The sequence below is a fragment of the Pezoporus wallicus genome, unplaced genomic scaffold (assembly GCF_028554395.1).
Source record: "Pezoporus wallicus isolate ANWC-B61680 ecotype Strahan unplaced genomic scaffold, APGP_CSIRO_Pwel_v1 contig_3876, whole genome shotgun sequence".
NCBI classification, from domain to species: domain Eukaryota; kingdom Metazoa; phylum Chordata; class Aves; order Psittaciformes; family Psittacidae; genus Pezoporus; species Pezoporus wallicus.
The window spans coordinates 2,043,585-2,055,551 of NW_026636085.1; the positions used below are offsets into that span (position 1 = coordinate 2,043,585).

Here is an 11,967-nt window from a genome sequence, read left to right on the forward strand (position 1 = left end):
TGATCTTCCTTGCTCCCCATTAATTCAGAGGTTTTGGTCACTACATTTACCACTTTTAACAAAACATCCAGACATAACAATACCCACAGGTCTCACCTATTCATTGATTCCAAATTCTATTCTACTAGAGATAGCGTAGAGCAATTGCTACCAGTTTTTCTTGGTTGGAATTAGCTTTGAGACAAACATGCTCCCCAAAACAAACAGATCCTTGCAATGGAGGGATGTCTTACTGTGACTATGTCCTTGTGAACATACTGGCCTTCTACTAGAATTCAGCTTCATGTATTTTGCCGCTTTTATTCTGCAGAAACTGTGTTACCTGCCCTTGGGAGGTTACAACTGTTTAAGGAAGTCTGCTTTTAGCACTCATTTATCACTTCAGTGATTAAAATCACTGACAAGGAAAGCCTCAGACAGGAACTCTACCCCCCCATCCTGAGTCACACAGTTTGGACAAGGCACTTGAAAGGACCAAAGGACATTTAAACAGCTCCAGGATATGCTGTAGGAAAGCACCAGCCTACTCAGGTCAGGCCCTGTCAGAAACAAACAGTATGTGATGAAGTGTTATTTTTATGTTGGAAACCGAAGCAGCTAATGAGAACATAAACAAACCGGTTTCAACTTCCACAAGCCATTAGTAGTTGTGTGCTGCAACTGAAACTCCAGATTCTGCTTATCATGCACAAATGAAGTCCATCAACACCATTTAGGCTTTACTGAGGTTGTAAAATCCTCCAGCAGCCACAGCAAAGATGCAACTCCTTGTTCAAATTCCTCCAGTTGAAGGACAGTCCAAGATGTCCCACAGGCCCTCCTGACATTTTCTATCTCATCTGAGTGCTGCAAAGCTCCAGCAGAAAGGAGAGAATGAGTGATGAAGGCAGGAGATGGCAGGAATTGCTTTGATCAGCTTTACTGCTGACACTCCTTAACCACACTCTCCATTTTCCTGCCACTCTGTTTTCTCCAAGCAATGGAGATGCATGGAGCCAAGAAGCAATCAGCTACAAACTACTACAGTGATAAGTAGCATCACAGTGATGTGATAAACATATCAAATATTCACATCACTGATGCTTCCATTCAAGGCATTATTGACCTGAGGAAATTCTTCCACAGGACAAGGGATGGGACAAGGCCTAGGAACAAACCAGTATTGTCTAAAGAGTGTTAACCTCACAAGGGTGAAATAAGCATGAAGACACACTATCCCAGCAAAGATACAATCATCTATGTGAAAGGTCTCTCAGACCCTTAACAGGCAAAGGCCTGTCATGTTTTCCATCTGCTTTCCAGATCGAATTACAAATCCATCACATTTGGAGGATTAACTTCAGAGGAGAGGAAAAAATTGGACGTGAACCTTCAGCATGTCACAGGTTAAACAGTACCAAAACATTCCAGTTTTGCTGAGAGTGTCCTACAGTTCTGAGCGGGGCTAATTGTTAAACCAAAGGCTTCAGAAAGTAGGTTCTATCTTCTCTGATCAAAATGGTTTTCATTTGAAAGGCTGCCTCAGTCTAACAAAGACATGAGGAAGGAAAGTATTTCAGATTCGAAGCAATATTTTGACGCAGTCAGATATTTAAAGCTTGTTCACCCCTGCCAAAAAAAAGGGCTACAACTTTCTACTTTACCACATATTTTTAAAGGATCAACTCAAGTTGCAATTGTTTTACTTCAGCTTTTTCAAGCTAAAAAGCAATTTGCTCTGTTCTATCATTCTCCCAGCTTTAGTTCAATCCTTGTTATTTATGGTTCATTCTCTACAGCTAATCCCTCAAGACAGGGGATCCAAGAGACCCACGTAGTGATAGCAAATAGGAAAACTGTCCTGTCATCCATATTGATATTCTTCTAATTCAAGGCAAAATGGCAAAAGCTTGGTAGCAATTTGTTTGTATTCAAAAGCACTGAATACCTCCATGAGGTCCGGTGCCAGGGATTTTACACATGCCACTGTGGATCAGTTATTTAATAGCCCCCCATTCTGATGAGCACTGGGGGGGAGCATTTCAGAAAACAAAGTATTACAGCAGCAATTAATCATCCAGGCCTTACGCAATAGTGAAAATACCACCTAGCAACTGCTGCTTTGTGAGCCTGCAACAGCTCTGAGCACTGAAGAACAAGTGTCTGCTTGCAGGGCTCCAGGGCTTTAGCAGACAGGATGATAGGAAGGCCAGCAGGGAAATAACATCCATGACTCCCTGTGGGTGAAAAGCTGCTCTACAGATTGTTCTACTTTACAATAGGAACATCCAGGTCTCCTGTCACAACCATTCCAACAGTTCTCCAGTGGCTGAAAAGCTCTAACAAACACAGATAAATGACGGGTCTTTATACCAGCACCCAGAATGAGACATATCACAGATGTTCTCATAGCAAAGCAACACTTTTCTCATCTCAATAGATTTTTCTATTCCCATTTTCTCTTTTCACTGAAAAATAAGCAAGAGCATTTTGTTATGTACTGCCCTGTTCAGAACAGCCTCTGAACAACTCCACAACTCCACAGACATTACTAAAAGCCATTTGCCATCATCTTGTAGGACAGGAGCTCCTGCTCAGCTCAGGAGCCTGAAGGAAGTCTACATTCCCCTTCAGCAGCAGTGCCTTGCAGGACTGAAAACTGTATGGCCATGTATCATTGTACAGTAAGCACTACTGCAAAGCCAGCACTTCCAGTGTACCAGCATGCGTTTCTGAGCAGCTTCTGCAGAAGAGTCTACTTTAAGGGAGTCACGCAGCGGAGCAAAGCAAGCTGCTGCTTTGAACTATAAACAAAATGGTGTGTTAATGCTAGCTCTGCTTTCACCCACTTCCTCTAGTTCAGTCTGGCCTCAGTTCAAACGCTCCTGAAGTCAAAGGGACTGATGCCCATCACTTTCTGTTCCTGTTGTCTTGAAAGGAAGTTCCTGCATGGAAACTACCATCTAAGGCTACCTCTGACTAGTTTGTTTCACAATAAGTCCCCTCATACATGCTTTTTAGAAAGGTTTTTTTTGCTCTCAATGCAAGAAAACTTACTCCCTTTGGGAGCAAAATAAACTAGGAATGAAAGGAGAGGCATCATCAAGTCTCTGTATCAGCAGTCAGAGGGAGAAGCTAGTGCACAGGATCATATCTCCCTGCATGCTCACATCCCATGCAGGTCTTTCAGCAAACCCTCTCCTCTTTGGGAGACATAATTCTCAGATATTCCTCTACAAAAAGCTCTTCCAGATAATCTTCACCTAATCACTCTCCTTTAAGCTGACACAAGGGTAAGCTTGTACATAAGCTCTGCACAATGGCTGTAGAAGTGAATCACAGAATGCTTTGGATTGAATGAACCTTAAGATCATCCAATTCCAACCCCTTGCCATGGGCAGGGACACCTCACACTAGACCATGTCACCCAAGGCTCTGTCCAGCCTGGCCTTGAACACTGCCAGGGATGGAGAATTCACCACTTCTTTGGGCAACCCATTCCAGTGCCTCACCACCCTCACAGTAAAGAACTTCTTCCTGATATCTAACCTAAATCTCCCCTAAGTTTAAACCCGTTACCCCTTGACCTATCGCTACAGTCCCTGACAAAGAGTACCTCTCCAGTACCCTTGTAGCCCCCCTTCAGATACAGAGAAAGCCATTATGTCAATTTGAAGATAGAAACAACAGCCCAAAAGGATCAGAAGTTTTGTTCTTTGATCATTATCTGTGTTTAGAGAACAGCAGGCACACACAGCACAACTGACAGTACCAATGACACTTGCCAGTAGCACTGTCACAGTGCTGAGTATCAGAGAATACTCCCTGCACGCTTGGGCTGAACTAAAGCGTAGGAGATAGCAACTACAAATGTAAATAAAATAGAATTATCTCCACACACCACAGGCAGGGAGGATGGTAGGTACTGATTGTGCTGAGAAATGCAATTCCCATTGCTCTGTCCATATTTAATTCTCTGAATTCACATGCCTGGAAAACAAAGAAATGAACCATTTTGCAGGTATATGGAAGACAACCGAGTACAGCCCCTTTAAATGTCTTACAAGTTTCACTGCTTTAGGTATAAAAACTAAATATTCCAGGAGGCATGAAATAAATGCAAGGTATTTCTTCAATTTTTAAAGATTTAAGGCGAAATAATCAAGTGTGACCTCCTGGCTCTCACCAATTTAGCATAATTGTTATACATTATCAGCACAGCGTACAACTTCTTATGCTGTTGGCTAGCCTTGATCTCCTCAAGGTCAGATGAAGAACCCAATATGGAACACATGTTGAGTTTCATTTTCCTTCCTACCCGCCACCCTCAAAAAGATGATATTAGTTCAGATCCAAGACTTTGATTCATAGACTCATAAAATGGTTTGGGTTGGAAAGGACCTTAAGATCATCCAGTTCCAACCCCCTGCCATGGACCATGCCGCCCAAGGCTCTGTCCAGCCTGGCCTTAAACACTGCCAGGGATGGGACAGCCACAGCTTCTCTGAGCAATTTGTGCCAGAGCCTCACCGCCCTCACAGGGAAGGACTTCCCCTCACAGGGAAGTTTAAACCCGCTACCCCTTGTCCTATCACTACAGTCCCTGAAGAAGAGTCCCTCTCCAGCATCCCTGTAGTCCCCTTCTGATACTGGAAGGCGGCTAGGAGGTCTCCACGCAGCCTTCTCCAGGCTGAACAGGCCCATCTTTCTCAGCCTGTCTTCATATGGGAGGTATTCCAGTCCCCCGATCATCCCCGTGGCCTCCTCTGGACTTGTTCCAACAGTTCCATGTCCTTTTTATGTTGAGGACACCAGAACTGCACACAATACACCAAGTGAGGTCTCACAAGAGCAGAGTAGAGGGGCAGGATCACCTCCTTCGACCTGCTGGTCACGCTCCTTTTGATGCAGCCCACAGCCCATCAGAAGCTCATGAGCATTTGGTAGAAGTCCAAATAACTTCAACGAAGTTAACAAAATTTATCTCATCCAATGCAGCTTGCAAACAGCCTGCTATTTCAGCCATGTGCAGTTGTTTGTTGTTCAGTCCTTCAACTCCACAGACATTGCTAAAAGCCCTCAGCTATCACCTTGTAGGACAGGAAGAAGTTCTTTATTGTGAAGGTAGTGAGGCCCTGGAACAGACTTTAATCAAGACAGTCCACCAGAAATCTGTGGCGCATTACAGCTTTCAATGGTTGAAGCTAGTGAGATTAAAACTGCTTATTTTCAGGGAGAGTAGTGATCATTGATGCTTTTTGTAGTCTCTAGTATTAACTGCTCACTTGAAGGAAGTTGTGAGGAAATTGTTTCCTGCTTAATTTGAGAGGCCAGTGTCTGCTTTGTGACCCACAGATAAGTAGTGCATAAAAATAAGAATTCACTGACAAGCTTTAACAAGTACTTCCCCCTTTTCCTGTCCACTGAGTAAGAGCTATTGTTTCTGCTTATAGATCTGGTTTATAGCTTACAGCTCCTGTTTGAAATCACAGAGTAAGAGCTGCCAAATACTCCTGTACTACTTGATGAGTAAAACATATTCTAAGTAATTCACCTCAGAGACAAACATCAGCATCACTTCTTCTCTAAGCACTGAGATAACTTTTAATTGGTACCAAGGGGCTTCTGTAAAAAGCACTTTGTTTTTTCCTCCACCAGAAGTTAAATGTGCTACAGTATTGTGGTGCCAGGCATGAAAAACAAACCCACCTTAACCATTCCCAACATCTGCTGCTATTCTGAGTCACAATGAGATGCTGAAAAAGCTGCTAACCGGAATTAAAAGGCTCACAGCTGAAAAATACTCCATTAACATTAAATGGGCATATACATAACTGTTGTACATATGGTTTATGTGACACTGTTTTACATATAAGAGTGAAAGTGTCAAATACTGGAAAATCATAGGATCGCAGGTTGGTTTGGGTTGGAAAGCACCTTAAAGCTCATCTGGTTCCAACCCCCTGCCACAGGCAGGGACACCTTCCACTAGACCAGGTTGCTCCAAGCCCAGTATCTTGTTCTATAACTGCAAACTTTCTTCTTGTTGAATACAACCAATGAAACATTAGTTTCAGAGCAAAACTGCATCCTTAGTTTTGCTTAATTTGATAAATTAAGCCAATATTGTCATCAAAAAGGTGATCCAGTCTCTTCAAGGCACTTTGCTTTACTCTGCACATTCGTTTTGCAACCTGACTGAAGTCAAACTGTTCTCTTATGCAGTACTGATTTTCCGTTGGAACAGGGAAATTCTGAGATTCACTGCCTTCCTCTACAACAGAAAGAGCCATGTCTGAAAGAGAAATGAATCCATCTTCACTTCTCCTTTGAGGTACTTCCCAGATTCTTTTCTCGGCTTGAAACCAACATTCTAATTTTTGCACTTTCAGGCATTTTCTATGCCTCACAACTTCAGTCTGTGACACAAAATTGGGTATTGAAAACACCCAATATAGCCAGAAAAGATCAAATTCCATTACATTTAAACTTCATTACATTGAAGCTTCAACAGAGCTTCCTTTTAGGTACCCATAACACGAAGTGCAGATGTGTTTTAGAGCACAAAGACTTGCATATGAATTTAGGAAATACTGACACAGGTATGAAATGTAGAAAGTTATTCAATGCAGTCATCTTCTAGAAATGGTGACCCAACTGACATGCAGTTTCAAAGACAACCTGCTGGAAGGACCACGCTCAGTAACTTGCTGAACAAAAGTCAATTTGCACTTGTTACACTGGTTCCTAGACAAATTCAAAGCAGCTCTCAGAGCAAGTGACATGCTTACAGAGTGTGACTGGGATGAAGGATCCACTAGCATATGAAGCCTCACACAGGCATCAAATCCAAATGAGTGATCCACCCCTTAAAATGACAGTTTAGCACTGAGAAGCCTTCAACTATCAGGAAATTTGAGGTATCATGCTCTCAGCATTTAAAGCACCACAAGTTCTCAGGCTATGGTTTTTGTAATGCTGGTACGTGCGTTGCAGGCAGGAACACAAACACAGAGGTGCAAGACAACTCCCCAAAGGACAGAATGTGTCTGACTCCAGCTTCGTCACTAAGATATCAGATTATTTCAATTTGGGCAAAGAGAAGTAGATGACTATTGGATGCCTCATCAAGTCCTTCCAACGAATTTGAGTTGTGGTCATTGACACAGCTACCTAACAAAGAAGCCATTCAAAGAGCAGCGGTCTTCCTGCAGCTCTATACATCCTACACATGATTATCTCTGTAAAGATCAGTTTTGGATGGATTAATTTAACACACAAATTACAAGCAACCTATCAAAACAGAAGTGAAAATAGTCTTGCCTATAAAAATCACACTAGTACATGAGAAAAGGAAACCAATTTCCCCAATACAGATACAATCTGTTGACAAAGATGTGGTGATGGTAGAGTTTCTTGTGTTTCTCCTTCAAAGGCCATCTATTAATCCAGGTCAGCATAAAGCATCTTTATACTGGGGTTGTTTCACTCATGCATTGGAGGAGTAGGTCTGAAAGGCATCAGTTAGCTTCAAAGGAGAGGGAAATCACACCCAAAAGCCAAAGTAATAAGGCATACACATGCCAGTACACAGCTAAGATCTTGGTCATACTGACACAGGCATTGCTTGACTTATTTCTCAATATTCCAGACTTTAGCCCCATCCTCAGGGATCTCTGAGACTTTAAACGGTAAGCAGGATGAAGCTCAATGTAAATGAGAATTGAGCTGAACTCTCACCCTGTTATTTCCCCATTTTTAGGAAGGCAGACCTAAATAGCACTGCTTCTCAGTAAAGGTTGATGCTAAGCCCTCAAGCAACACCACTGGTCTACAGGACTTCATGCCAAGAGGCTCCATTTAGAAGTTGTAATTGCAAATGAACGCTCTCAGCCTCTGAAATTCAGCTCTCCAATGTGCAACACAAATAAATTGTGCTAAAGAAGGTAACTTTTAAAGCAACAGAATTCATGCAAGGAGCCTGTTTAGACTTCTCCAAGTTTTCTTTTGTAGAAGTATTAAATATTCAAAGACTCTAGTTAAAGATATTTTAATGTAAATAGGTATAAGAAACATTTCTTTTGTGACTACATTTTTTTACCATATTATAAACTAATTTTTATATGGCATGGTTTTATATAAATTATTTCAACTTACCAAAGGGAGAAACAAGAATCAAAACAGGAACTTTACCTAAGAAGAACAACTGGGAAGCACAGAACAGAGGCAGATGATTCATGTTGTAAGCAACTATAATGTAAGTAATTAAACCTCAATAATCCTGAGAGGTGCCAGAGTATCACCACCCCTATTTAACATGTTAATCATGGCAGTTAAGTTCCACTACAGAATCACAATGTAATTACAAGCTCCCTGACAGCAGCTCTGAGTGCATGTTTCATAAGGGCTGCTGAGTTCACCTATATCAGTTCTGCATGTTAAGCTGCTGATAAAACACTGTCTTATGCCCTCGGTGTGATTAGACTTCCCATTCTAACCCTGTTTCTTTCAAGGGCCAGGCATCAGCATCCAAGTCTTTGATGAATACAATTAAAAGTACATGGATATAGACACATTTTCCACCATGTTCAACACTACTGATAAGTTTTTGGACAAGGAAAGCAAGGACTTCAAGGCCCGGGAACAGGACCCCTCTTTCCCGCAGCAGCCACTTTCAGCCAACATTATTTTACTTGAATTACGAGGGGAAGAGAACACAGAAGAGACTGAAGGAAGATGTGGCACCAACTTTATAACAGGATATTACTGGCACTCTTCTCTCAACCCTTATCTACCTCCCAAAATCCACATATCTTGGGTACACAGCAGCTCTGCAGCTTTGCTGGCAACTGGAGGGCACAAGGGCTGTCTCTGATAGCTGAGACAAACCAGATGATGACACAGCCCAGAGATGGGATGAGGACAGAGGTGTGATAACACAGTGACAAAGGGTGGTTCAGACCAGGGCACAGAATTAGTATCACTGATACTATGATAGCAATGTGGAACTACTGAAACAGCAGAACAATTAGGTGTCAGGCTTGGAGTTACAACACTACCAGAGGATTGGCATCCCAGCCAGCACTGACCACGCACTGCAGGAGGTATCTGCAGTATGTCACCAGAATAAGCTTCAGGGTTATTAGAGGAGTTAGTGGATGGACCCGGATCTCAAGTCACTACCTGTGTGATTGAAATTAGACAGAGATGCTGTCAAGACACAGGAACTCCGTGATTTATGGAAAACTGGAAGAGGAGTGCTCCCAAACCAGTAACACTGTCTGGGGGAGAATATAATCTCACAGAATGGATTTCTCATTGAAATTGTTCCACCTCTCACACCTCAGATGACAGGGACCTTGACACTGAAATTATTCCATAGCTATTTAGAATAATCTTATAAGGATTAGTTGTTTCATTCATGCCTCTTGTCTCTGAAAGCATAGTCTTCCCATTTTGCTCATTCCATTGTAAGTTCACCTTCTACAGTTTAAAGAGGAGAGCCAGGAATGAGCTCTTAGGCAGAAGTTCCTCCCTGTGAGGGTGCTGAGGTGCTGGCACAGGGTGCCCAGAGAAGCTGTGGCTGCCCCATCCCTGGCAGTGTTCAAGGCCAGGTTGGACACTAGAGCAACTTGCTCTAGTGGAAGGTGACCCTGCCTGTGGCAGGGGGTTGGAACTGGATGAGCTTTAAGGTCCCTTCCAACCCAAACCATTCTATGTTCAACCGCTGTATCACCCAAGATGCCTGTGAATTAAACACTCTCCTTCCCACCGTCCCATACATAGACCAGGGAATGAAATTCAGATGCAGGCTACAAGTCTGATTGCAATCAAAACCAGAGAACACTACAAGTGTCCTCTCTCCTCACTGCACCTCTCAATGAGGGGAGCCATCATATCCCATGCAAAAATCAGGTTCAGGACACATGAAGATGCAAACACCCCAACATGTACAAAGGAACTGGTGACCGTTTCCATGAAAACCTGTAAATAAGTGGTGTTTCAAGGGACCACAGCAGCACGTGGAGCCAACGTTGTGGATCTGCCCATGAGCTGGGGACTTTGCCCAAATTGCAAAGAGAAACGTTGGAGCAGGCAGGAAAACAAAACTCAGGTTAACAGAAACCTGTTCCCTATTTAAAAGGGACAAACAGAAATCACACAGCAAACACCACCAGGGTACAGCTGGCCCCTCTCTGCCAACACACTGGGCAGAATGCACCGAAAAACAGGCTATGGTGCTAGTATATGGTGTAGAGATCATAGCATCAACTGGATTGGAAAAGACCTTTAAGATGATCAAGTCCAACGGTTCCCCAGCACTGCCAAGGCCACCACTAACCCACGGCACTGAGGGCCTCATCTCCACGGTTTGTGAACACTTGGAGGGACGGTGACTGCAGCCCTGCCCTGGGCAGCCTGTTCCAATGCCTGAGCACCCTCTGGGGCAGGAATTGTTCCTCAGCTCCATCTAAACCTGCCCTGGTGCAGCTTGAGGCCGTTTCCTCTTGTCCTGTCACTTATTACTTGGGAGAAGATACCAACCCCACCTCACTCCATCATCCTTTCAGGGCAGTTGTAGAGAGTGATAAGGTCCCCCCTGAGCCTTCTCTTCTCCAGACTGAACCCCCCCAGGTCCCTCAGCCATTCCCCATCACACTTGTGCTCCAGGCCCTTCACCAGCTCCATCGCCCTTCTCTGTCCCCGCTCCAGCACCTCAATGTCTCTCTTGTAGTGAGGGGCCCAGAACTGAACACAGGATTCAAGGTGCAGCCTCACCAGTGCCCAGCACAGGGGGACGAGCCCTGCCCAGGCTGCTCGGCACGTCCCCTTCGGCGGGACACTCGACACTGCACGGTCGGACCGCGGCGGCTCCTACCTGCTGCGTGAGGTACCGCGTCAGGTAGGTGCGGGTCGGCAGCGCAGCGCCCCGGCGGTAGCGGGGAGCGGGCAGTGCGGCGGGCGCGCCGAAGAGCAGGAGGAGCAGGAAAAGCCGCAGCATGGCCGGGATGAGAAGCAAGGACCGCCCGGCCGCCCCGCCGGCTTCACCGCTTCCCCTCGGTGTCGGAGGACAGCAGCGCTTGAAGAGGCACACCGGTATGAACGGTAATGCTGGGGTGACCGGAGGGTTTCTGGGGTGTTGAGCGCAGCTGAAAGCACCACTTAAAGGGTGGGAGTAGGGTGAAGGGCAACTAAGATGATTAAGAGAGTGGAGCATCTCCCTTATGAGGAAAGACTGAGGGAGCTGGGTCTCTATAGTTTAGAGGAGTCTGAGGGGTGACCTTATTAGTATATATAAATATATAAAGGGGGAGTGTCACGAGGATGGAGCCAGGCTCTACTCAGTGGCAAACAATGATAGGACAAGGGGTAATGGGTACAAACTGGAACACAAGAGGTTCCACTTAAACTTGAGAAGAAACTTCTTCTCAGTGAGGGTGACGGAACACTGGAACAGGCTGCCCAGGGAGGTTGTGGAGTCTCCTTCCCTGGAGACATTCAAAACCCACCTGGACACATTCCTGTGTAACCTTATCTAGGTGTTCCTGCTCCGGCAGGGGGATTGGACTAGATGATCTTTCGAGGTCCCTTCCAATCTCTAGCATACTGTGATACTGTGAAGCTTGGGAACTCCTCCCGGCCTTGAGCTCCCCGGCGCTGTGCCCGGACTCGCTGCTCGCTGTCTGCTGCCGGGGGCATCTCGGGGATGGAGTGGGAGAAGGCTGAGGGGTAAAAAAATGCGATGTGAGACCGGTTAACGGCTCGTGTGCGGCTTGTTTGGTTTTTGTTGGGGAGTGTTTAAGGCAGCGCAGTCACTAGAGGGCACCAGGCACTGACAGGAAACTTGATGAGACCTCCGGGCTGTTGAATTCCAGAATGGTTTGGGTTGGAAGGGACCTTAAAGCTCATCCAGTTCCAACCCCTGCCATGGGCAGGGACACCTTCCACTAGAGCAGGTTGCTCCAAGCCCCTGTGTCCAACCTGGCC

The 11,967-nt window shown here is 44.9% G+C and overlaps 1 protein-coding gene across 1 annotated transcript in view; it reads right to left on the bottom strand.

The window, feature by feature from the left end:
- The window catches only part of PRCP (prolylcarboxypeptidase), a 28,905-nt gene extending 17,917 nt beyond the window's left edge, over positions 1–10,988 (bottom strand). The window contains exon 1 of the mRNA XM_057399036.1: positions 10,859–10,988. Within this exon, the coding sequence (XP_057255019.1) occupies positions 10,859–10,981 (123 nt within the window). The 5' untranslated portion in view covers positions 10,982–10,988. The remainder of the gene's footprint in view (positions 1–10,858) is intronic.
- Positions 10,989–11,967: the final 979 nt, after the last annotated feature.